Source organism: Sebastes fasciatus, chromosome 16, assembly GCF_043250625.1.
Source record: "Sebastes fasciatus isolate fSebFas1 chromosome 16, fSebFas1.pri, whole genome shotgun sequence".
Lineage (NCBI taxonomy): Eukaryota > Metazoa > Chordata > Actinopteri > Perciformes > Sebastidae > Sebastes > Sebastes fasciatus.
Window position 1 is genome coordinate 31,212,811 of NC_133810.1, and position 27,650 is coordinate 31,240,460.

Genomic DNA, 27,650 nt, shown 5'->3' on the forward strand with positions numbered 1-27,650 from the left:
GCTTTAGATTTAGGGCAGGGAGAAACATTAGCATCCCTACATGGGCTGGAAACAGGGAGATGGATCGGAACAGAGCAGCTGAAATATACATGACAGAAATCAGGAAAAACAATGCCTTCATGTCATGGATGCTATTTGTACAGCACGTTGCCTGTACTGTAATTTAGTATTCTGGGCTGCTAGCTTTTAGGTACGACAGCTTTTGTTGTTTAACGTACCCTTAAAAAAGACAGAAATACAGTCTCTGCTTATCAAACACTATGGCACCTTAATTTTCCAATTTTATGAAATATTAAACCGGCTCTGCAAAAATGATGGCACATAAAACGATAACTGCGGGAGGCAGTGTCAGCGAGGTAAATTGGGAGAACGTCTAAATAAAGAATGAAACACTTGAGATAGGAATTTAAAGGAGCCTGGAGACTTCTTTTATATGCTGGATATTGTCAGAGCTGAGAACACATACCAAGGCTAACATGCCAAGAGGAAGCAGGAATAAACAAGGACTGTTTAAAGTTCAGCCTTTAAGAGTCAGATTAGAATAGGTGGTGAGGGTTACAAGTACTTTTTGTGATGGGATCTATGGCAGATTAAGAAATCACGGTCCTGCTACAACTTCCAACAGTGATCAGGATGAAGTATATCAACAACATCTATGTAGCAGGTTGGAGACATTAGGTCAAGTTAGGCAACAGAAAGCAACAAATGCTAGTCTAGAGTTGTCCGAGACCCAGAAATGGTTTGTCCACTATGACACCATTTTCAATTTGGACGACACACACCAAATGCGTCGAGCCATTTAGGGACTATATCATGTAGTGTGATCCATATATCCATATTTGACAATTCTGCACCTCACCAGTTATGCCCAATGCTATTGTTCACTGCTAATGCAGGAAGTATTGTAAGCATATTATGTAGCGAGGCACTGTTGTGGCAGAGCGTGGCAGCTAACCTGCTGAACCGCTGGGTGTCCCTCGTGTGGGTCGTCCACACCGGCAGCGTTTCTGCTACTGTTGTCAGCCCTTTCTTTCTACATAGAGTTTGCCTTTCGTGATGGACATTTCATTTCATTATAAATGTCATTTATATTTATTTTAGACAGAAAAAGGTTTAGAACCGTGTTGTAATTTGTAAATAATAATCTACAATTAAAACCATGCACTTCATTCATGGAGCCGTGCAAGTCACTGCATGTTCTATAACACTGTCCTGAAAATATTTCAGAATAAAAGCCTTGTGTTAACAAATAAAGGAATTCTGTCCACAGGAAAAATGCATGAGTGCTTTTATTTTGAAATGAAAGCAGGAAGTGTTGATTTAAAAATAAATCTTTGCTTTTTTATTTTGCTGTGATATATTCTACAGATGTCTAGACATTTAAACTTTAGTAATGTTGCTGGTATGATGTCAATATACTGTCAAAAGATCATTTTCACTGTCTGTTGTTGCTGTGAACCGCACACGGCTTGCGGTGAAAATAGGCGAGACCTCGAATCTCTGGAAGAGAGCTGACACGCAGCCAAGCCGCGCTGCTCACGCCGGCGGTGTGGACATGCCGTTAGGCAGGTAAGGGTGTGGAGTCGGGGTGGTGGATGGGCCTGTAGCGAGTTTGACTTTAATGCAGGGGACAGGTGCCCTGAAGTGTTTTAGTTGCCTAACCTTAAAAGAAATAGTTTTGCCGTTTTGCGTTCGGCCTCCGTCAGTCTGTTTGCAGTGACATGATTTCATTTTTCGGGCACTCGGAAACTTTATCTGGGACCACAGAGCGCCTAGGGAGGTGAGTACTATATACAAATTATAATGTTTTTGGTTGAACTATTCCTTTAACCATACCTTATTTGGCATAAGCATGATCTTCCCAAACCTAAACCACACTACAGTTGACAAAACAGCACTGAAGGTAATCGAGGGTTTTGCAGAGTCGTCCGATATTGGCGTTCTTGTCTGGTGTAGGATTACTGATTGGAAAACAGTCATAAACCCAAATACAGCAGACAAATGTTTCAACCGGCTCAGCTGCGCACCACATACTGCGCTCCCACTAAGACAGATCAGAGTGTGATTTGTTCCACTGCTGCTGTACGAACACGGTGTGTTGCTCAATCCCGCAGACAAAGTGCTTACAACCAAAGCATCTTACCTCCCCCACACCCCTAAACGCACACTTGACGTGTGATTTGCTCCAACATACTGAAGCTATCACACACGAGGGGGGAACACAAATACACACACACACATGTACACACTCCCAGCAGGAGCTCCTCAGGGGCCTCGATGTGACAGGCAGCTGTCACAGTCCCACGCTGATGCAGACAGCCTGTTTCACACACGTATGCTTGAGTAAACACACTCTCACGCTGCTGCCGCCGCCGCCGATGATGATGATGATGATGATGATGCTGCTGCATGAGTCCTCACCTTCATCCTTACATATAACACACTCTTTTTCTCAGACACACACACACACTCTTTTTCCTGACGTTGTTTCCAAGTATAATGTATTAGAGTTGGACCATAATTGATATATAGGAGTGGGACTATTTATCCAACATCAATCTGTGAATTGGAGGGCTGGTACAGCTTTAAGTAGACTGAGTATAAGTTATAGAAGCAGCACTGTAATTATTTGCTTTTATAATGTCTAAGCACCCACAGGCAAGTCAAGGAAGTCAACCTTCATTCTGTCTGTACAGACAATATCTAAAGCATTAGTTAGCAAAATGTGTGGTACAACTTGCACTTGTTTTCCTTCCCCATCCTTGCTTCTTCATTCCCCCCAAGGCTGGCTGCACACTAACACACTGTCAGGCTTGAGACACACTCAAGTTGTCAGAATACACATCAAGTTGTGTTCTGTACTTGTAATTTAGTAAGCAATCCCAGTGGAATACGGAGCAAATTATAGCCTCGGTTTCTGTTTAGTTTGGCTTCTTGCTCAGTGTCTCCAGGAAGCAACGAGGATAAGCTTGAAAGCAAATGGGCAGTCAGGATGTCCCGATCTTTATCATGCATGCTTGAAATGTTAGTTCGAGGTCTTGTAGTTGGAATGATCGAACAAGCCAGTTCTTTATTCTGACCAATGTCAAGGTAGGAATCACGGCTGGGTAAGGGGAGATGTGACTAAAACACCATCTAACATGCATCCAGCCTGATGAGGGCGTGACAGATGAAAAGGAAAAATGTTTACGTTCTCCTTTTGGCCCTCTAATCATATATCAATAGTAAACTGACACTGTTTCGTAAGTTACTCAAAGTAACTTTAAAGGGACTAATTGTAAGATTCAGAAATGCTGCTTAACAGCGACACCTGTGGCCTTGAAATCAACAAAAGTCAGTGTCGCGCTTGTGCTCGCTCTACATAGACATGAACGAGCATCGCTCAAAACAGTGAGGCCACAGACGTCAGCTAAAAGCACAATATCACTCTATATTTCAGCTGCTTGGCAGTAATGTTAGCTGACCAGACCAAGGTCTCTCCATGAATCAATGCTGATCCTAGTGTTGGCTTTTCCTGCTCAGCGCAGGCTTCAGCAGCGGGGCTCCTCAACGAGTTACGTTATCGCCTCCCGACCGCAGCCGGCAGCCGAAGACACCGGCACCCGGTCGGTAACGAGACGATAATGTAACTCGTTGAGGAGCTCCGTCACTTCACAAGACACGGGAAACCTCTGTTGGTCTGCAGCATTTATTTCTGCACAAACGTCCACTGTGCATTCACCAGATATTCTCAGAGCTAAACTAACTCTTCTGCAGTGTGGAGTGAACGCGCGTTCACGTCTAGAGGTGGAGCGAGACAGCGAGGACGCGCGCGCTGTCTGAGTGAAGGAGAGCAGGCAGCGGAGACGAGGTTCCGGCCACACGCGAGTGCACATATGCGAATGTGCATGTGTGCCGACCCGCTACATTTATACGTTTATAAAGTTACAAACAGTCCCTTTAAGTACGCTCATTGCAGAGGACCACATATGAAAAGACACTGACAACTAAGTCAAACAGTCTTGGAGACGATCTCCCTTTGTCTACGTAAGACTCAATACAGAGTCAAACATTATAAGTTGATTTCATGTAGTGTGGACCGATGTGGGATTATTCACACCTCTGCTGCACAGAACTGTTTGTCTAATGGACGTACATCTGTCGATGCCCTCTACCGATGTGTGTCATAGCTTAAAAAGAGTTATTTCATCCCTCTCAATTGCCCCTGCCTACGCATAATATGTGAAGTGACTGAGAGGCGGAAAAAGATGAAATGTTGGACTGATGTCAGCCTTTAAAGCATCAGGACCTGTAGATACTGTACATAAAGACAACACTCTCTCCAGACACACACTCCTCTTTGTTGTGTCACCTAAACAGTTCCTTGCCATCATTTATCTTCTCTTCTCATCTCTTATCGTCAGTAGAAAAAGTAACCGTCTGGTCTAACAGCTGATTCCTCAGATACCTGTCAAAACCCCCTTTCCTCAAACACATAATTGTCTTCCAGGAAAGCCAATGAAAAGCTCCTACACTGTAATGAATTACGGAAAAGAGACCTATTTTCACTTTCATGGTAAAAAGGTCTACTTTGGCATTTTTTTTTTATTTCACGGCACACAAAAGAAGCATCCTGCGCTCCCTTTTCATTCACAGCTTGTTGCCATCTAATCACCATAAGCACACAAACACACTTGTTAATGACATCATCAGCCTGTCGTTATGTGATGAGTTTGTCAGCTTCCGAACTACACACTGCTCTGTTAGCTGTAAAATGACGATACTAATTTAATTGATTTCATGGTGTTAAAAAAAGACCCGCTTGTCTTTTTTATTCCTATTTTATGTATTCAAGAGTGTACAAAATGAAAGATGCCTGGGATGAATGGAAGCTCCACCTGGATGAGCTAAAGCACAACAGGAGAGCAGTTGAGGAAAATCAAAAGCGTTTTCAGAGGTACTTAAATACTAATTAACTATTCTCTATTCCCAATTACCAAAAAAAGCAACAGTGGTAGTGGGGGGTTTGCCTCCAACATGGCAACCTAAATGTCTGTATAAGTCTCTCTCTCTCACACACACACACACACACATACGAGATGGGATGAAATGGAATACTCACTGGATGGGCCGACTGCGGTGGAGTGATGCAGAAAGGGATGGGAAAGAAAAGAGGAAAAGAGAGATGAATGAGAATGAAATGATGAGCCCATAATGAACAGTTGATACTGGATAAAATGTTTCAACATGACAGAGTGAAGCTGTGAAGCTGTGGAGCCACTCAGAGGTCTATTCCAGATGAATAATCACAGAACGGACTGCAGTGAAATCGTCCCACTATTTAGATGAAGTGGTCCCAAAAGAAAGGAAGAGTGGACGAGAAGGAGGAGCAGTGATGGACTGAATGTGTGCGTACAGGTGTTCTGATTGATCTGTGGTTTTGTACAAGAGGGTGGGGGTTGGGGTTCCTATTATCTCTAATACTGCAGCTGCATGCACCGACCCACAATCCATCTCTGTTAGCCTGACAGCTGCTGCTGAGAATGACTCTTTCGTTCTGCTGCAAGATTCAACAACACTTTCTATGTATGCATTATAAACACTCTACTACATACATACTGTATACAGTTATGATTACAAGCACTCACAAGTATCCATAATGCTTCATAACAATAATAATAATTACTTATACAGTCAAGAATCCTAATACTTCAAATCGCTGCTCACTCACTGACATTTTCTTTTGCGAGGATCGTAATACATAATAATAATTCCCATAGTTTTAATACTTTATCATCTTTTTAGAATACATTACAACTTTTTTTTAATAATATAATGTGATTATAAGTTACTATAAGTACCAATAATTCATTGTTTGCTTTAAGTAAACTACATATTAATTTGATGTTTTGTGTTTTTCTTGCATTTTTTTTTCACTTTACTTTAAGTAATCAATAACCACTTATAATGCCTAACATATAATCACATCATAATGCATTATAACATTAGAAAAAGGTTATAAAATATTGCAACTATGGGAATTATAATGCACTATGATCCTCGCAAAAAAAAGAAAACGTCAGTAAGTGAGCAGCAATTATGAAGTATTATGATACTTGACTGTATAAGTCATTATAAAATGCGTTATTATTATTGTTATAAAGCATTATGGATATTTATGAGTTCTTATAATTATGACTATTCAGTGCTACAAGGAGATAATAATGCATTGTAGACATGGGCGTCATAGGAAGTGTCACCTGTTAGTAAAGTGTGTTTCTGCATGTGCTGTGTCTGTTTATCAGTGCATGCATGTGGATATAGTATGTGAGCAGATGTCCATACTGGAGCGCCCGCTAACAGAGCTAACTGTTACAGAATATAACTCTAAATATTCCCTTTTATCATCCCAAATGACAGATTTCTCTTGCGAAGGCCCGACTTTATTCCAAATCAATTTCAATGCTTTTTGAGCTTGGCTCTCTCTCCAGAGGGATGACGAATCCAGGCTCCAACTTAAAATCCATCTTTTTTCTCCTTCATTTTCCCCCCTCTTATAGTTTCAGTTAACAGCAGGCTACCAGGGGCGTAATATGGGGAGTTTTAACCAGTAACAATGTCTCTCTGGCTTTCTCTATTCACTGATTGTTCTGACTTCTTATTGGGCGATATGGTATAAACATCTTGGACATCGATAATAACATTTGTTCTTAAAGAGGAAACTGACTTGATGGCAAATCTTTTGCAAAAGCTACCAAATGTAATCCATTGGAAGAAAGAGTGAGTTAAAGAGAAGTGAAATGAGAGTAAGCTGGTGCTTTGTGATGCATCACAGCAAAACTGTCCATCTGTGCAAATAATGTACTCATGTATTCAGTGTTAAAATCTAATGTTCTGCAGAACATCAGAGAGGAGGAATGCCTCCACTGAAGTTAACAATTATTCACACAAAATATTAAATGAAATGAGTCTGCTAATCCACTCGTAATCATCCTCAAATTCTAACAAGTACATCATGACTGTGCAGCCAGCTGGCGCTGTCAGTAACCGTCGCCGGAATCTCAGCTGATTGACCAACAAACTGAATTCAAAATGGAAATTTCAGGGGTGACATTTTATTAAAATATTTGGTATGCATGCCCGCGTCTTACCGTGCACTTGCAGAGCGCCCGATGCCTCGGCTTTGCCCACGCTGTTCTCCGACACGCAGGTGTAAGTGCCCTCGTCTTCACCTCGCACCTGGGTCAGACGCAGACTGTTGTCGCTGCGGATCTCAAATCTGGAAAGACATCGACACACAAGACTTGTTGTCTATTACACCACCTAAACATCTTCTCTGCAATAACGTGTTTATGTTTTGTTATTTTGTTCGCTTAAAGCGAGGCTGGGTGATGTGTTTTAGAAACATTGTTTTGTTATATTAGTTGAAATTCTCATTAAATCCTGAACAGCAATCAATAAATAAAATGATCTGACAAAAAAAGAAAAAGAATCTGGTATCTGTGGCTGTCGCAGGACTGTAACATACATGCACACAGTTGCTCTCCACTCGGAAGCTGTTATTATATATTATCAGTGAAATGAGCAGAAATGTAATATGTTGCTAAGTAACACCCTGTTCCAGTGGCCACCAGCACATGTCGTTGCCATGATGATACCAGGGTGGTAGTCGTACCTGCCCCGGGGCAACTCTCCCTCCTCTCTCCGCCAGCGGACAGTCGGAGTCGGGTCTCCGTGCACCTCGCAGAAGAAGTCGACCGTATCGTCTGCCAACACCACCTGGTTCACCGGCTGTTTGGTGAACACTGGCCTCTCTGAAATTAGACGGAGACAGAGGATGGAGAGAGGATTAAACATGCTGGTGGTACTAAACCTAAATGACTCCTCCAGGGTAATTAGATTGTTGCAGCAGCAGAGACTGTGAGATAGAAGAGGATAACACAAATAGTGACCACCGAGGGAATAAATTGTGAAAACTAAAACCAATTCACCAACTAAGCACGGTAACATTATTAAAACATTGATAGAGTTACAGGTGCAACACCAGAGACATTATGTCCAGAGAGACTCTTATCATGATCATAATCCCTGTTAGGAATGGTGATAGCCTGGAGAAATTAGTGCAGATGTGCACTATGATTATCTTGCAAATTGCACGGATGGCAGTAATATGAAATATAAGGAAGGCCATGCATTTTCAGGAACCATACATTGATGAGTTAGGTGGTACACACACTGGGTTAAGGTTTGCTGTTGCACAACAACGTGCAAAATGAGCAGCATCTGTGTGGTGGTGCGGAGGAGGTTGGTGGTGGGGGGGGGTTTGGTGGAACTGCAAAGAAAAATATCAATCTTCTATCTGTTTCCTGGGATCAATACACACTTTGAGAACGCCTATATGCTGCTGCAGAGAAGCAGAGAGAAGGAATAGAAGCAGAGAGGTCAAGAGAGCAACGCTGAGGGCAGCTGGGAGGGAAACATCCACCTACAACAACATCAGACTGAACAGCCCGAGAGACAAGAAACCCAGAGAAAGGAAGAAAACAGAGGAGACTTGTGCTTTGCAAAGCTTACTATAAGAACCATTACAACCTTCTCATTAGAGTAACTTCTCCACAGGATTATTAAATATCCTTTGCTAATTTATGGTAAAGGACATTTATTAAAGTCCAATACTTTTTTTACAAAGTCAAATAACTCCAGTTTACACCATTTACACTGTAATCTGTATATAGTTTATCACTGTTTAACCTTGACCAGGATTATTTGAAGGTAAAGATCTTTGCATCTGAAATATGTGTTTGTGTAATTCAAGAATAGCCATGTTTGGAAGTTGTAATGATGATGATAACAATTCAGATTACTATATTACCCATATGTTTCATTTCCCATCAGTACTAGCAAAGGACTCCATGACTCACCAAACACCACCAGCTCAGCAGGATCGCTGTCTTTCTCTCCAACCATGTTGGTTCCAACACACACGTACATGCCAGCATCACTTTTCCTGGTGTTGGAAATCATTAATTTGCCTCCTCGCATCTGAAAATGAGGAGCAAAAGGAGGAGAAGAGGGGAAGCAGAGAGGAACAGAAAGAGATGGATGAAAAGGTAAGCAGAGGGGGAAGGGGAAGAGGAGAGGAGGAGGCGAGGTGGTGGTGGAGGGGATGAAGAGAAATGGAGAGAGGTTGGAAACAGGATATTGAGGCGTGTTAGTCCGGAGCGAGGCCACTCGGTCATGTTCAGTGTGTGATGACAGACGGATCCTCTGTTTGACGATGAGCCTCGCTCTGATAACACCACAGAAACATCTTCCACCGCTCACTTTGTAGATGCATTGATTAATGTTGATGTATAGTGCGCACACACACACACACACACATGTATGCTCCTGAATAGCAGGTTTACATGTCTGCTTTTATTGTATTGTGACGTTTGCACGTTCTAGAAGGTGTTCCTCTGAAGAAGGATTCAATTAAACAACAATCAATGCAGTTCAATAGTGATGCTGCTTTTCAATTATCGACAATGATGGAACTGGACTGATTCTTAATCAGGGGCTTCTCATCAAAACTCTAAATGATTGATTGGTCAGTGGATGATGAAAACAACAACTCATCTATACGTCTATAGGGAAACTTACAGTGATCCTCTCATCTCGGTCATTGACCCGGATGTTGTTTCTCTTCCAGGAGATGGTGGGCTCAGGGTGGCCTCTGGGGGGGATACACTCCATGACGGCCGGCTCGCCTGCTGCTACCACCACATCGCTGGGCGTTTGACGGAAGTCGTCTCTCAGAACTGGGGAAAAGAAGAAGAAGAGACATGGTTAGAGTATGTGTGAGCTTCTTTGTTGATGATACTGTCTTTTATCTGACTATGCATGCGTGGATCCTGTTGACTTTGTTGGCCTTCCAAAAGAAACAACATGAATGCCAAACAGGTGCAAATCACAAATTAGGATCATCTTTCACTGTTTGACTAAGCTGGATAACACAAAGCATGACAGGACATTGCTATTGATACCGTGTGAGACTGAATTTAACATGGTGCCCCTATGGTGTTCATTGACACTTCGGCATCACAGCACATTCATAATAGTAAAGGCTGTTGTAGCTGACACACACACACGCAAAGTAGATGCATTATTCAATCTGTGGTCAAGAAAATAAGTCACTATTCACCCCTGCCAACTCTTAGTTTATATCTGCTCTGTTTTCATGCCTTATCATTAACCCCTTACGTAATTTCAGAAGCCTGCTACTCCCTCCGGCTTCTAATCATCTCATCCCCTTCACCTGGTTTTCTTTGGCTATCTCTTTATCTGCAACGTGTCCTAGTTAGGCGGTCACTTGCCAGATGTTTTGCCGCCTAGCTTTTTTCTTTGTTTTGCCTGACTAACTCTGACTTTCCTGTTTGCCTGCCCCTCATCAGGTTTGTTCACCTGTTTGGACAGATTTCCTGGTACTGAACTTTGCCTGCCTTACCAAGTAAAAGCTGAACTTTACTGTCAAACTGCCTCCTTGTTGTGCATTTGGGTTCCATTCTGCCAGTTTCATTAGAGGCTTTACACAATGACCTCAGATAAATCAATGATATCAACTCTAGGAAGCCACACTAAATATATAATCCAGAATATAAATCCCTCTCTTCAGCTTTACTGGAGTCTCTTCATAAAACATTAGAAAGCCTCATTTACTTCCAAATGCATCCCTCTGTGGTCGACATCTTGTGCCTGTGACCTGAAGGCACTGGAGTCTCTAAACCCCTGTGACCTCTCAGATTACAGGTGTGGGGGGTGGTTTTGTAGTCTAGAATGATGGTCTAACACCAGTCAACCAGGAAGAGACCAAAGCCATGCAGGCCTGCAGGCTAAGTCTGGCCTCAGCCACTCCAGGGACTTACAACGGGGATAAACTAATGAGCTGGTTTCTGTGGCATTCCTATCCGGGCCCGAACGTATAGGCCTACCAAAAAAGACGCCATAGCTGATCTGAAAAGGAGCTCCCCCCTAAAATCCCTTCTCACATCACAATCTATCCCGGGCATTTATTAAGTAACGTCTGAAGTGGAGAAGCAACTCTTTCAAAATAGCACTTATCAAAGTTCTACCCTCAAATATTCTACAAAGTTCTCTTTGAAGGTATGGGAAGATACGAGATCACGGAGTTGGTGGATGATTAATTGATGCAAGAGGAGAGTATGGCTGATTTGCATACTGTCTTACATTATATCGATATATCTAATTGAGGATATCAATAAGTTATTTCTCCTGAGTGTGCCGAGATCTGCAGAGCTGTTGAGGCCGGCATAAAGAGAGAAATCAGTTACGCAACCTTAAAAAGTGCGAGTCATGTCAGAAACTGGTTACAGACTTCATAGACTTTTGAACACCGCGACTAAAAAAAGCTGTAAACCTAAACAACCCAACCAACGAACGCAACGAGTACTAACCAATCAGAGGCACAGTCATTATGCATAGAAAATGAGCTCATCCATTAAGATTTGAGACTCATTGGGGAATCTTTGAGAAAGCCCTACAAGCTGATATCTACATCCAAGAGCATCAGTGAGTTGACGGATTGAGTACATATTGACCTTTACACTATGTAAGTAAGATAGCCTGTACTTCTGCTGAGGTGAGTTACAACACAAGTCATTTCTACATGAGCAATATGTACTGTAAGTACAATAACTTCTTGAGGTGAATCATTACTATTACTCTTTCTACTCCCATTCATCCCTGAGGAAAAAGATCCCTGTAAAACCTGATTCATTTCTCACGTATTTGATTCAAAGAAGTCTTCAGTAGCATAAACAGTACAAGTGCTCTGTTTACTGAAAATGAATAGAATACAGAAGGGGTTTCTAAGCTCATATTCCCATGTATGTGAAGCCTTGAGGACCAAGTAAGCAAACAGAGGAGGCCTCATCTGATTAATGACACAACTCCCCCAATGACAGCACAGGACGTTACCATTATCATCATCATCATCCACATATCTATGTGTCCATCCATTCATCCATATAGCATCGCTTACTTCTGACATGTCTTTATCTGAAATACCTGGGTTTGTATGGGAAATGCATTGTATCTCAATGTCAGGCTGTACGGCCCAAAGTCTAATTTCTCTTCTTGTCAAGATAGTGCGGCGTCGTCTTTGAATGAGGGTGAACGTGGGCGTGTATGTGAGGAGATAAATCAGCCTGTTTGTTGTAATCAAGGTCACGTCAGCGTTTAAGGGGGATATTTTTCATTTCCTCATTAGCTATCGGAGCCTGGGCTTGCCTTCGCTCTGATAAAAGACAACGTCTACGCGATTCATTGTGGGCTTCTGAACCACTATGTTGTTGTCTTCTTTTATCTGTTCCTCTTATTGCCACTTATGGCTTTAGTCAGACCCGTATCCTGATGGCCAATTACTTAGAGCATTTGAAGCACTCCAAATCCCATTGGCCCTCTCCATTCCTGGAATGATATGCCAAACCACACCCCTGACCTTATCTCTACCTGCTGCTGACATTTCTCCCAATCACTATTCACAGCAGATTACTAAACCCTGACTAAACTGTTCAGCAACCTGTCCCATCACGCAAAGCGAGGAGGGAAATAGGGCAGCGCGTCGCTCCCCAGGTCTGAATTACCATGCGGTGGGGTTAAAGGACCGCCGCGATGACCTGTCACACACCGTTCTGAGATCACGGCTCCAGGGGGGCCCCTGATCTTTTCCATTCTGCCCTTCGCACTCTTCACATCTGAAGCGAAAAGAGGGTGTCTAGAAGTTTATTAGGCACTGGCAATTACCCAGGAGGCCCTTTGGGGCCCATATTAAGTGGGTGCACTTTGACCCTTTCTTTAAACCCCTTCAACAAAGCCAGAGTAATCCCCACCACTGGGCCTGAACGCTGCGCTTTAATCAGAGCACAGACACACAGTAACACACAGGCCAAGAGATAAGGACCACAAGTGCATAGATTTGAAATATAGATGATTGGAATTGAAACCCTGAAAATGTTTAATGCTTCACCCGCTCTGACACGTACAACTAGAGTCGGACATGACGATATATACCATAACACGATTTATGTCTACCAGTTTGACGTTTGAAGTATCAATATGTTAAAAAGCTCCGTATTTACATCTTTAAAGCTCTTGTTATTGGGCTCAACTGGAGGTTTTTGCATATTATCATTAGGTCATTTTATGTATCAACTGTTTCGAAAGCTGCAACAATGGATCAATGAATCGATTAGTCAATGAAAAGAAAACTAAAAGGGAAAAAAATGAAACTATTTTGATAAATAAATTAATAGTTTTTGTCATTGTTCAAGCAAAAATGCCCAAATATTCTCTGGTTGCAGCTTCTTAAATGTGTCGTATATGATAGTAAACTGAATATCTTTGGGTTTTGAACTGTTGGTCAAATAAAACATACTATATAAATAGCAGGAGGGAATTTTAACAAGCTTTTTTCATTCTTTTCTGACATTTTGTAGACAAGTTGTAACCCTAATTGTTTCTCAATTATATTTCACAACTCATATAGGTCGATGTTATGATATAAAATCAGGTATATTACGACCACGTCTACGTCTCGACAACAATAAAGATCAGATCATCTATAAACATCTTAGTTTCTCAGTCTGTGACAGGTTTCTGGCAGCCTGTATCTTTACACAACGACAAGCACATTAGTCACACAAAAACAAACGACACCCGTCTGCATGTAGCATCTATCAGCCTGTGACGTACACTGATGGATGTGTGAATTGCAAATTTCCCTGAATCATTACAAAAATTAAAAACCCACGAGAGCAGCTAATCTATTCTACGCCAAACAAAGTGTGTTCTTGTATGTTAGTAGTATTTATCTGTGACCACTAGACTCCTGATTTACCTCTGTGTGCAAAGCACCACGACCCTGTTGTATATCAGGGCATCATTTGAGCATTTAATTGGACATAAAAAACACCTTTGGGGTGAGCGCAGGCTCACTTTTAATTAAATGGCTTTATCGTTGTCATTAATGTTCCAAGGGCTGCATGTGTGTGTGTGACAGCACCCCCAATAAATATTCAGATGGCAGAGAGAGAATGACGGATAGTCCCCTGGCAGGCAGAGCAAAGTGAGGGATGGAGGGGAGGGGATCAGGAACAGCGTCCTTGGGTTGCAGCTCTGTTGTGGGGGGGGACTGAGCCGGTCATCCGTCTATCCGTCTATCCGTCTATCCGTCTATCCGTCTATCCGTCAGCTTACATCTTGTCCCGACAAGAAGCAATCTGCTTTGGTGTGACCGCACGCTAATACACACCGATGTTTGTGCTCTTCGCCCCGGTTCATACGTCATTCTTATCCCTTTTTCTCTGTGCTCTCTGTAGGTGTAGCGCAGTCCCCAAGGCAATATCTGCCCAGGCCCTTGGGCCCAACAGGGGCCCCCATCAGAAGCCACCTTCCATCAGCCACTCTCATTATCCAGAGTGGACCCCCTCCGATCCCTATCAACCATTACAGCCTGCACAGGATATTGTGTGTGTGTGTGTGTTGTGGTGACAGGAGGGTCTGGAGAGGATGGAGGGGAGGCGGGGGTCTCACAGTTGGAGACAGATGTCCACGCTGCCTTTAAGCACCCACCGCCTCCCCACCCCACCCCACCCAATACAAACACAGACACTGGCGCAGATACGCTGCACGGCAGCTGTAGCAGCAAATACAGCAAAGCACTGTCTACATCCAATATCACCAGCTCAGTCCAATATACAGGCTGACTGGAGACTGCAGTGTGCCAACACACACAAACACACTGTCAAGAAGCCCTTACCATTTCTTTATCAACATTTTCTGACAGCTGACCTCAAACGTCGTCCCTTCTAAAAAAAAACAACAACTTGGTTTAAATTGCATTTCTCTCATGGTGCTGTCATTTAGCTCTTTGGCCTGAGAGTATTTTATGGCCTTGAGTAAATGACATAACATGGTTTAGCTCTCGGGGAAACGTTCACATAGCCAACGGCGAAACTGAGCCGGTGCTAAAGCTAAATGAAGGGGAATCACAGCGACAGGGCATTTCAATTACTCCCTCCGTGAGTCCAGAGGGGTCACCTTCTCGGCTCGACTGTTCCCGCCCGCCCTTCACGTCAAGCACACGATCGCATAACCTGTTCATCAATGTCTGATGCATTCTCTCCCCTTAATTTTATTCCCTTTTTGTCCCTTAGCGTGTCCACTGGTGTAGCCATTTAGGCCACCATCACTGCTGCTTGGTCCTGTCAGCTGAGTCCATTTAGCAACCACAAAAGCAGCCTCGACCCCACCCACCCAATCCCCAGTACCCTGAGCCCTCCCACCCATGCTGCCACCAAACCTGAGCTGATGGTTGGAAAGCAGCTGGTCCCATTAGTCCCAACGGCAAGAGCATGAAAAATGGTTTCCACGCATAGTAGGGATGCACACATTTATTGGCCGAACGTCGGTATCGGCCGACATTCGCCTTGTTGACCGCCATCGGCCTGTCGTCAAATAAGATGACGTTCGCCGATGGTATAGTGGCTGATGTTAATCCGTTGTGTTGCATCAATTTTGCGCCGGCTAAATGTTGTGTTGCTTGTTTGCTGTACACGACTCTGACAGCGGGCGACGTGTGTCGTTCTCAAGCGTGTTTTTTTTTACAAGTAAAAGTGAATGAAAAAGTCGGCCTGTGGGAGTATTACACCGTCTCAGAGAAAGATCAGCGACAAGTATGTTGTGTTCAACAAAAAATTAAGCAGTAAAACAACAATATATGGTTAAATGCAGAGGTCAAATTTCATGTATGTATATGACAATTATAAAATAATAATAATAATAATAAATAAATAATAAAGTTTTGCTGAATGCCTTTAAAACAGTTCAGTTATTTTTTCATCATGACGAGGTCTTTGTTTCTTTTGCACAAAAAGGGAATAAATAAAAGCAAAAACAAAATAAACAAAACATCGGTATCGGCCAAATTGTTATTTTAAACATCGGCGTCATTATTGGCCCAGAATTTTGCTATTGACCGTACAGGTTGAGGGGAATGTTTAGAGGACCTCTTTTTTGTGTGATTATTAGTGAGGAGATCAGGCGTTAAAATGAAAACCGGTTAGATAGAGTTTACCAACATGATCCTGACCAGAGGTTGACAGAAAACCTCTGCAGTACAAACTCACCTTAACGTGAAAGCCCTGGCAAACCTCAGGAAAAACAATTATGAGCCACCGCGCTCAGACAACTTTGAGATGAAATCCACAAGTCACTGTGATGCATTACAGGCAGATTATAAACCTGTTATCAGCATTGATAAACCTCTTCTCACAACATGATCAGCAAATGACATTCAATTTAATATTCATGTCATGCTCTGATACTGTTTATGTGTTACCATCGTAGCTACGTTATGTAAAATACTGCCCAAAAAAATGATAAAATATGAGACCATCAGCCACCAGAGCTGCTGAGGAAAAAATAGATGGGGTTATCTGTCAAGGTGCGACATTTCATGGCTTTTTAAGCGCTCATAAATGCCCAGGCCTGGCCCCTCCACGGTGTCTTGTCACACCCAGACGTGTTGGAAGGGGGTGGGTGGTGGAGGGGGTAAGGGTGGATGAGGAGGGGCTAATACTTGGCAGCAGTGTAGTCTGCAGCCAATATGACCGTGGGCCCCACATGCAGCAGTGGGACTGCACAGGAGGCACTCATTATCAGCCACACAGACACTAGAGGGGGGCTCATGGGAGGGGGGGGTTGTTCTGTTTCTGTGTGTGTGTGTGTGTGTGTGTGTGTGTGTGTGTGTGTGTGTGTGTGTGTGTGTGTGTGTGTGTGTGTGTGTGTGTGTGTGTGTGTGCTATAATATGGCCCAAAGCATGCTGAAGAACACTGGTTGAGGATGATCAGGCCAACTAGCACGGAGCTGCAATCATGTGACAATAAGATTCTATGTTTAAACTGGCTCGTGCTTTACGTTTAGGATGCACGCTACACAGAACAAGTGGTAAATATTATGTAAGTCCTATGGAAATGACCGGGGAGGTTAGGGAGTCTCACAAGGTACATGATAGAAACTGCAGATGCCGCTGTGCTGCCTCCAACCAGGAAGAGGAGACAAGGGCTGATTCAGATGAGTTTCTATCTTCTTGGTGAGAGATGTCGACATCTGGACTTTTCTAAGTAAGCCGGAGTTATCAGTCATGCAGTTGTCGTTGGTGAAATGTGAAATTGATAAATGTCAAAGGTAGGGATGCACCGATACCGATATCAGTATCAGGTATCGGGTCCGATACTGTGCTCATGTACTCGTACTCGCAAAGCGGCTCCGATACAACGGCACCGATACCACTTTACGGCAGCATGGCGTTAACCTCTCGTCACCATCTTTCAGGTCCTATCACACGCGCTCACGCTCCACCTGCCCGACGGTGCGGGCGAGACGGGCCGGTGGTGCGCCCGAACCCGCTGGGCCGAGATCCCACCTCAGTCAGCGCGCGCTGCATTTCAGGGTTTTGCTTGCACCCTCTGACTGGTGCGTGCGTTAGACTCCTTGGTCCGTGTTTCAAGACGGGTCGGGTGGGTTGCACACATCGCGGCAGACCCCTGGCGCCTTTTACGTGGGCTGAGCCACGCCCTGGCGGAACAACACGGTTGGGGCGCACTGATGACAGTCTGCCCCGGTCGACAGTCGCACCGGGAGCAGGGGGCCATGTCCCTCCCCGGTGGGGAGAGAGGGCGCAGCGAGCACTTTGTCCACGGCCCCGGGAAGCACCTTCGCCCCGAGCCTTTCCAAGCCGTCCTAGAGCCGGTGGCGGCGCACCGCCTCGTATGCGTGACTCCCCAGCCTGCCGTGTGTCGCTCACACCCTCCAGCTGGCTGTTAACGAGGGTCTTTAGGCACAGAGAAGTACTCGTATCGGTACTCAGTAACGGAGAGTACCCAAATGTAAGTACTTGTACTCGGTCTGAAAAAAAGTGGTATCCCTAATCAAAGGTTCCGTTCACGCACCAGCTACACAAAGGTTTCAATGCCTTATTTCGCCTTTCCCTAAAAACACTCAGTACAAATCAACATCAGCTGCTGCTGTATACCCCCCGCTAGCAACCCTATCACTGGACTAGACATTACTCCTCTATATCTTTACATAGACTATAGCTGATGATGATATATTAACGCTGTGATAGCGTACAGAGAACCTTTAAGTAACGTATATAGGTTCATCTGGTTCATCCAGGTAGTTGAATCCATGAAGACACAGATAAAGTAAAAGATAATTAAAGAAGAAATATTATTGGTACTTTTGAAATGATGAATGATCAATGACTTTTCGAGCAATAAGCCGCCGTTACACTTTACTGTGTGTATGTCTACAGAGCTTTTAGAGGTCTTGGCTATAACCTTCCATCATCCTGCTGGGCTCCTCACCCATCTCCCTTCCTTCCCCCATCACACCGTGCACACACTCAAACAGAGTAGAACCAGCCTGAGGCTTTGCCAAGCCCATTTGATTGAAATAGCCATATTTCAAGTCAAGAGTGAGGCTGTATTAAAATACTACTCGCAGGCAAAACCTGCCCCTAAACCCAACCTCTCCTATTAACCTGCTGCTACAGAATGGATGTGCACAGACACAGATAAAACCAGTCCACTGTAAACATGTGTACATTCAAACACACACCAACACCAACTTTCTCCTCATTCGCGTGTAAATCCTTCCAATCTCCCGGCGTGGGGAGTGTTCACCTATGTGTGGCTCAGCAGCAGGTTCCCATCCCATTTGTGAGCCGGTGCTGCTGCTGCTGCTGCTCCGGCTGTGCTCACCCACCCAGCAACCTGGAGGTTAATCCACCGCAAACCTTCACTGGCATGCCATGTTGGCCTCTGTGTGTGTGTGTGTGTGTGTGTGTGTGTGTGTGTGTGTGTGTGTGTGTGTTTCTGGCAATTTTTCATCTATGTTTCATCTCTGCAATTCCTGATGGGATACACATGACTCCCCCCCCAACCCCTGACAGCCTGCAGACCAAACTCAGCAGAGTACGGACTGTGTAATTCTCTGGGAATTAAAAGTCACATTGTGGCTCCTCTGCTCTCGGCTCTTCCTCCAAGAAAGCCGACTGGTAGGAAGAGAGACATCCTTCAAACAGAGAGCCCAGGTTAGTGCTACAAGCACCGCCCTGCTGAAGGGCCCTTGGGCAGGACCATGATTTGTTTCCTACCGCAGGGTGTTGTGTCGTGTAGCTGACCCTGACTTCTGACCTCCTGCAGTGAGGAGAGAAAAAAAAACAATTTCCTAGCGCGGATCAATAATATCACATTATCAAAACGCTGTGTTTAAGATTTATTTCTGCCTCTCTTTAGTCTCTTAACGGGAGCTGGTGATAAACAGTGAAGGCTCATGACCTCTGAGGAGGAAAGCTATGTGAGAGGGAGTTCAGTCGAGGTGAACGGTTGTTCCGTGTTCAGTCCTTGTCAGATCTATCGGCTTAATGAAGCTGTGTATTTATTGGCTTATCTTTCGGAGTCCAAAAGTTTTTATGTTTGATGAATATTTTTGGATTGATACCATAAATTCCCAGACACAGATGTTATGAACTTGCCCCTGCGTGAGTCTCCTCTTTAATTGAAACTAGCATACATCCTTTAGGGGAGCAAATGTGTGCCTCTCTCACGGACACTACGGTGTAAAAATGACACAGATAGAAACATGCCACGTCTCTTAAAATTACCCCAGCGATTCATGAAATATTCAAACTGTTTGGCAACACTTAATTCAGCTTGAGTGGCTCCCTGCTCCTCGTAAAGCTGAATAAATTATCAGGTGAAGCCGTGCACGCCTGATTGACAGGCTCATAAAAACGGCTTATGCCCTTTTGACAAAGAACAATCTGTCAGTGAAACCACACATTTTGAAGTGTTTTTTTTTTTTGCTTTAGTTGGAAACGCACCATGCCTTTAGATACGGAGGAAAAGACGAGATGAAACAGCATGTTGGAGGGATTTTTTTTTTCTTTTTTTTTTGGCAAAAACAAGCCAGTCGAGAGATTCAGAGAAAAAAAAAAATCTGGACCGCATGCTAAGAAGGGGAGGAAGAAGAGGAGGGGGATTTGCAATCATGCACACCCATACCCGCACTTAATCTGATTGTAATTCAGGCAATATGTCCACCGATGAGTGATATGGAGTATGAGGTGTGGAGGATGCCATGTGTTGCACCATAAATAGAAACACGTACATGCAGACCGATATGGCCGGTGTGAAGGGTTAAACAAGGAGAAGTAATGTATGCATGGCATTGCTAAGGAGAGCCAAAACAACAGCAACAAAGCTCTAACAGCCTCCACCTATAACACCCACCCCAAGACCCCGAGGGCCCCCCTCAACAATACCATTACAGAGGTGGTCGGGCTCCTGTGTGTGGTCAGCTAATAAAGCAATTGTCTGGACCTGAAAAGAGGATTACTTTAATCTAGTAATGGCTGGCGTCGTGCAGCCTATAGCAGCAGGGTAAGAGGGTCACTGGGAATTGTTCAGAAGCCCATTGTAAGGCAAACCTCCCCCCCACCCGCCTGCCCTCAGCTGACCCTCCCGCCCAATCAAAGCTACTGTAGCTCACCCATCTGGAAAACCAGAAACACTCTTTAACCTGACCTCCAGGAGAACGGGGTGGACAGAGGCGCCTACAGACAATGGGTGCCCCCCCCCACCCCACACTCACACACACTACCCATTAATTATTGACCACCACGGTGGGATGGAGATGGTGGCGACGAGCACCTCCAAGAATTCCACTCCAACAATGTGAAGTGAACTTTTAACAGGGTGATTTAGGTCGTGTTCACAGTCAGACCGACTGCAGCGCGACGTCATGAAGCACAGCTCCCTCATTCACTTCAATGAGACCATGGCACGGGCAGAACAAACACAGGCCTGTCAAGTATTTCCATTTCTAGGAGAATATTTTGTTAACAATGTTGTACATCCCAGTCATTGAGAGGGAGGACAAATGACCCGATAGATTTATAAATCCTGTCTCATAGTATTCTAAATCCACATGCAGTGTTTTAGCATTAACAACACAGCCCCTTGCATTGTTTTTTAACCCAGTGTTGTTTTCGGGATGAAGCTTATTGTGTGATCACATACAGTAGTATGATGTTGAATTTGCTGCACATGTTGATAACAGCTTGTTCTTGTCTTGGTGGAAAAACAGGCCGACGTATTTGCTGGGAGATGGCAAAAAAAGAAAAGCAGAAGAACCCTGACGGTTACTTGTAACCAGGGTCTGAAATTAGCGGGTAAATTGTTGGCAGTGGCGGTGAAATCATCAGGACATCTGTCACTTTGGCAGGCAGGGAAAACGCTAGTGATGGAATAGAGAACCGTAGTTATCCGCTTTCTTGGCATCTCATGCCTCCGTGACCATTGAATCCTCTTATTGATGCTTTCCCACAGTTACGCTGCATCGTGTTTCAGTTTGATGGGAACGGAGACACGGCGGAGAGGAAAAAAGTGCTCAACAGCGTGGTGCTACTAAACCTGAGGGGACGCACCATATTTTACCTGATAAAGCGACACTGCGAACAACAAACCTGTGTTGAAATCAGCAGGAGGAGAGTTAGTAACGTTAGCTGTTAGCAGCTGTTAGCAGCACAGTCCTGACTGGATAAATAACGGAGATACTAATGTTAATGGAGGTGCCATTGAGTTATTATTATGAGGCGTTCACTGTCTGCTCAGCAAAATGACCATTTGGCAAAGGTAAATTACAACGTTATCATGATGCGTTCAAATGTGATCTCGCAAACATGAATAAATCCAGTTGTTTGAAGGAGATGTTTTCACATCAATATAAAATAAATAACAGGGAGGGGATTATGACCTTCATAAAAACTTACCAAGATGTTTTTTAATCAAAGCAAATATTTAAATAATCATAATCATTTGAATTGTGTGTTTTTATGCAAATAACCACTATAGATGACAGTTACAAAGTACAGTACAGTACTGTGTACAGTACCCTCCCATGCTCAAAAACTAGGGCTCCCCTGAGACACGGTGTAATTCGAACACTGTAATTAATTAAAATTGTATTCCTTAATTTAGCGCAGCGCTTTCAAAGGTGGCAGACAAAAAAAATACTTGTTTGCCACAGTGGCAGGAAGTGAAGAAAGTTAATTTCAGACCCTGCTTGTAAGTCTGTGAGCAGTTCCCTATGCTTGCTGTCTCACCATCTCGTAAGTTGTGTCAATTTTGTCAGCAGTGTATCTCGTTGTTTGCACACACACACACACACACACACAGCCCTGTCATTTAACTTGTGTGCGGTTTCATTGTTGGGTCGCTGACACTGTCCACTATCCCTGCCGGCGAGGTGCCCGAGAGGTGAAGAAGGTGAATCGTCTCTCTGACATCAGCGGCTTCCTGTTGGAGGAGAGCCAATCTCCCCCATCAGCTGTCCCTGTCTGCTAATGCAACTTATGGCCGAAGCCCAACCAATGCCGCAGTTCTCCCTGTCAAACATACACTGAATGTGTTCACATAGCTGGAGCAGATGGCCGGGCCTTGTTTTCTGCCTCGTGCCCAGCACACTCTTTACCCTGCTGGGGTGCCGTTCCTGTTCATACCCCTGCACTGAAAGGGGAGGAGGTGACGGTGGTGCAACCGGGGGGAGGGAAGAGCAACAGTTCCAATTTTCCACCCTGTCAACAAACTCCAAAAACAGATGGATCTTGGAGCAGAAATCCATTTAGCTCCACTTGAATGACTTAAGCCCCCATTCGCTGACCTTTCAGAACTCCGAGGTGGGAGTGCGTCTTAAGGAGAAATGAATCTTGTACAAATACACACGCGAGTAGAAATCAATAAGCGTTTTCCACAGCTATTTGCCCTCCTATTTACCATTTGCAGACAGGTCAGATATACCTAAATCCCCCTGGAATACCTTTTCTACCACAAAGAGCTGGCGACCAGTATTACTCCGGCCGTACCAAATACTCAAAGGTGAATGCTTCTGTCGATAGAAAAGTTGCAAAGGATCATTTTAGGCGAGAGACTTTGAAACAGTCTCTATCCTGTTATCAGTCGGGGAATTGGAAATGTGAGACTAGAAAAACTGTGACAGAGATGTACGTACTAAAAGCACATCCAACCAGGCTGACATTAACCAATCTCAACTGAAGATGCTCTTCACATGACAGTAGCAAACTGTCCTAAAATACAAGGGAAGAGCAGAAGCCCCTTATTCATACGCAGTAGGGGACAAAGTCAATTTACATTATGCTAATTTAACATTTCCAAACAAATCTGTTTGTCCTTCACTCGGGTTGTCAAGTTGTGGGGTGTCTGACGCTTGCATTGGGGGCATTGGGTGAGCTTCTCCCTCTATTTTAATGTCCTCTTCATTCACAATACTCTGCCGACCTATATTGTGAATGCAACTCTCAAACTGTAATCCTTTCTGTCTACTTCTCTCTGATAATTCAGAGCTGTTATTCCACAAATCTTCCATTATTTCCTTTGGAATATCTCTCACTGACATCGTTGAAAACGTCATATTGACATGCCGGATGTGAAAGCTTGACAGGCAAAGCAACAGTAACCGAGGAGAGGAGGGGCTTAGCGAGGGGTGAACTCTACACTAGATTGTCCTGCAATTACATGAAGTTGTTCCGTGATAACAGTGAAATGTCCGGTTACTGCAGCTCCTACAGCTCCTGCACACTGAGCTCATAAATAACCTCAATCTGTGGTTCAATAAACGCAACGCTTTTTCCCAATAACTGCACTGATTGGTTCAATAGCTGCAATGTGCCGTCCAATTACCACAACAAGTCGAGTAGAGATCATTTTGATTCTTAGAAGGCAATCCCCCTCTTTACTCTGATTTTCCTGCTTAGTAACAACCGGCAACCAGATCCTTCTCCCTCGGTTTAATGTCTAAATGTTTAATGTCCTCCCTTTTCTATCCGCTCTGTAATGATGCTGTGATTGTGTTCCACTGATTCGTTTGAACCCTGTATTGATTGTGTTGGCCCGTCTGTCATTAATGACGCCTGAAACTCCCCAGATGTATCCTGCTTCTTCTGTTATTTGGGATGAATTGATGGATTTCTTTTCAGCTACCCCCTCTGCACGTCTGCACTGCTCATACGAACTGTCTGCCAACTGTCATATCTATCTAAACATCTATCTCTTTATGGTATGTTCTATGTCCCTGTCATATCTATCTGTCTATATATTTATTAGGGGTGGGGAAATTCATTTGAGTCTACGCGGAGGTAGAAGGACGTTACTGTTTTAATATTGTCTGAGTAACGTGACGTCATATCCGCTCCCGGTACGTCATCAAAACCAACAGCAGCCGGCCGCTGCGACCCAAGATGATAAAGTAGAAAACGTCGGAGGGTCAGCGTGGATACGACCTGCACCCTCACATGTTAAATCCAGCGTGGTAAACACTACACATCCAGTAAAGGATGGAAACACTTTGAGTTTCACACATTGACAGGAAAAGCAGAGCTAGACAGAGCAGAGCTAAAGCTGCATGCTAACTCTGTCACGGACAGGAAACGTTATCGTATCGCGGTAATATGGCAGTGGAGCCGGCCGTCGCTCTCGTCTCCGTGTTCTCTGCATTGAAACGGCCCCGATGGAGCTGACCATGGATGGATAAAGAGAACGGAGCTGACGGGAGAGCTAGAGACCACCTTGGAGGAGTTAGAGGAAGTAGACACACGTACGGTTTTCAAAATAAGGTGTTAACAAACGGAACTGTATATACAAAATACATCTATGGAAATCAGATTGATGGATTATATTGAGCACAATATAAAACATTACATGTCCCTTATAAATTAAAAAGGAAATACCACTAATTTGTGAGGGAAATATCTTCATTCTTTGATTTTGGGGTTGCTGGATAATAAATAATTCCTGACAATGATCCTGATATATTTGACTTCAGGACATCTCTGACTACATACATGCTGAAAACAAACATTTTGACTGGATTAATTTAGATATTTTCCAAAGTAAAAGTCCCTAGAAGTGTATGATTCAACTTATTCCCATGGTGTAGTGTTAAAAATCGCAATAAATCGTAATATTGAGTCGCAATACATATCGAATCGGCACCCAAGAATCGTGATAGTGTCGAATCGGGAGATAGGTGAATGGTCCCAGCCCTACTATCTACAGTATATCCATCTATTTGTGGTACGTTCTGTCTATTTCCCTGTTGCATCTCATCATTATTGTTGGCTTCTATTTTCTAGGCCGCTGCTGCAGAGAGCTCTGATTAAAACATTTTAAAGTTTATCCTGGCTCAACTCTTGACCTGCACAAATCAACTACACGCAGAACAAATTACATGTGGGATCCTTCATGGCATGTTTACCTGACAAACACTGAGACAGAGGAGCAAATAATGTCTGATATGATGAACTCTCCAGCTCCAGTTCTGCTCCAAAGAGCAGAATAAACTGCCGTGCAGTGTCTTTGTGTCTGATGAGGCTCCCAACTGGACTTCCTGGTTTGTATTTCTGTCTCTAATCTGTACCCTGAGGCGTCGCACACACACACCACACAGCCCCTTGTGTAGCTTTTGCCAGAGGGCTACTGTTGGCCTCAATGAGCCCCAACAGGGGGTCATTTACATTCTGTAAGACCATGACTAATGACTCTCAATTAATTACATTTTTAATCAAGATAATTCAGCAACAAAACTTACCAAAATACATAACATATTCATGAATACATTAAGGCTTAATGTGGATATTCATGATGCATCCATACTATGTGTACACCCCCTGTACGTAGCTACGTATTTGTATGAGTGTATAGATGTACACGGGGGCCCGAGGAAACAAGCGATGAGGACGGTCATTTAGCAGAGATGGACCGGTGAGTCTGGCAGCGCAGCGCCAGAGATCAGCAGCTCAGAGAGATAATGGCGTGTGATTGGACACAACGGTCAGAGCAAGGGGCCTTTATTGTTCTCCACAGCCCCTGTGGCCTCTGTGCTACGCTGTCATTAAAGAGGGGGGGGGAGGTTATAGCTCTTCCTCACACCACCTGTTGTCAACGCCACCCCCCCTCCAACACCACCCACCCCAACCCCTCATCCTTCTGCTTTGTCCTACTGACCCTTTATGACACACACACACACACACACACTGGTCACTGTCACACTCGCCTTTAGTATGGTCTAATTAATTCATGGCTATCCTCTGGGGGGGGGGGGTTTGGCTGCTGGGTCTGGCTCAATGACCGGCAGACAGCCGGATCATACAGAGGGGGTTAAGCCAGAGGCCCGTGGCCTCACTCCGGCCATCTGATCCCTTCTTTTAAGACCAGAATGGCCACCGGCTCTGTCCTCCGCAAGGCCGGGACCTGCAATCCCATTAGTGACGCATGAACACACCTCAGAGCTCACACACGCACACGCACACGCACACAAACACAAACACACACACACAAGAGCTTATTATCATTAAGCAAACTGAAGAGTTGAGTATGAGAGGTGATGGTGACGGTGACGGTGTTACTATATGGGGGTAACGATTCATCTACTACGTCGATGTATCGATTTATATTCCCACGATCCAACTAAATCGATAGGTACTCGGCAAGTTGTTCTTCATGGGAGACGTGTATCGATATAAGATCGATTGTATGGATACTGAGGATTTGCACCTTGTATTCAAGGACAACAAACGTTGTATGAAAGTGTTTTTTAGCTCTTTGATTAGTAAAGAAATGTTAAACGTTACTCCGGTTCACTCTCCAGACATGCGCCAGCTTGCCAGCTCTGCTCTCCGCAGCGCGAGCACGCATCCATGGCGTGCATGCAGACGAACGGCGCACTGGACTCCTCGCTCTTTCACCCGGTAGCGGTGGCAGACACCGGTCTGCATGAGCTGCCGGTGCTGCGGTGCAGAGGAGAGTTTCAGGCGTTATCAATCCACTCGACGAGGGCGGCTTCACCCACAGGAGCTTTCCCCCGTCGTCTTTTCATTCAGAGAAAATGACTTTCCTTTCCCCGTCATGATATCTACGTACATTAGCCTCATGTATCCAGCCGGAGAGCAGACGGTCCGCGAGGTACATTTTATTATTTTCTAATAAAAGCTGTTCGTATTTGCCATTAATCATTGTAAACTTGTTTATATCCATAATTCATTCATCCCTGATTCCCTTACAAGACAAACATTGAGGAATCCTGACCTGCTCTGTCCAGTATCACAGATTTATTTCAGTTACACTGACTGAATTTTTGGCAAGACTCAAAACAAAACAATACAAATCTACGCTTGAGGGGAAGGACGTGGATATGATGAAGCATGAGGATGCACATATCCTGATGTCCACAGAATGTCTCAGCTGGTATAAAGCAGGTGAGTAGGTAAAGGAGGTAATTGGAAAATAAGACTTGACAGTCTTGACAGATGAGGTCATCAGGACATCTGTCACTTTGGCAGGCAGGGAAAACGCTAGTGATGGAATAGAGAACCGTAGTTATCCGCTTTCTTGGCATCTCATGCCTCCGTGACCATCGAATCCTCTTATTGATGCTTTCCCACAGTTACGCTGCATCGTGTTTCAGTTTGATGGGAACGGAGACACGGCGGAGAGGAAAAAAGTGCTCAACAGCGTGGTGCTACTAAACC

At 44.2% G+C, this 27,650-nt stretch overlaps 2 protein-coding genes across 9 annotated transcripts in view; one reads left to right on the plus strand and one right to left on the minus strand.

Annotated features, from left to right (window-relative positions):
- Nucleotides 1-27,650, minus strand: part of robo3 (roundabout, axon guidance receptor, homolog 3 (Drosophila)) — a 159,090-nt gene that overhangs the window by 33,516 nt on the left and 97,924 nt on the right. For 4 of the 8 annotated variants that reach the window (XM_074612058.1, XM_074612050.1, XM_074612051.1 and 1 more), the window contains exons 3-7: nt 9,622-9,779; nt 8,901-9,021; nt 7,655-7,793; nt 7,131-7,258; nt 5,102-5,113 (exon numbers count right to left, since the gene is read on the minus strand). In XM_074612058.1, the coding sequence (XP_074468159.1) occupies nt 5,102-5,113; nt 7,131-7,258; nt 7,655-7,793; nt 8,901-9,021; nt 9,622-9,779 (558 nt within the window). The remainder of the gene's footprint in view (nt 1-5,101; nt 5,114-7,130; nt 7,259-7,654; nt 7,794-8,900; nt 9,022-9,621; nt 9,780-27,650) is intronic. The other 4 variants (XM_074612052.1, XM_074612054.1, XM_074612056.1 and 1 more) reach the window with 1 other exon arrangement.
- esama (endothelial cell adhesion molecule a) overlaps nt 2,568-27,650 on the plus strand; it is a 210,537-nt gene continuing 185,454 nt past the window's right edge. Inside the window, exon 1 of the mRNA XM_074612060.1 lies at nt 2,568-2,577. The gene's annotated coding sequence lies outside the window, so the exon portion shown is untranslated. The remainder of the gene's footprint in view (nt 2,578-27,650) is intronic.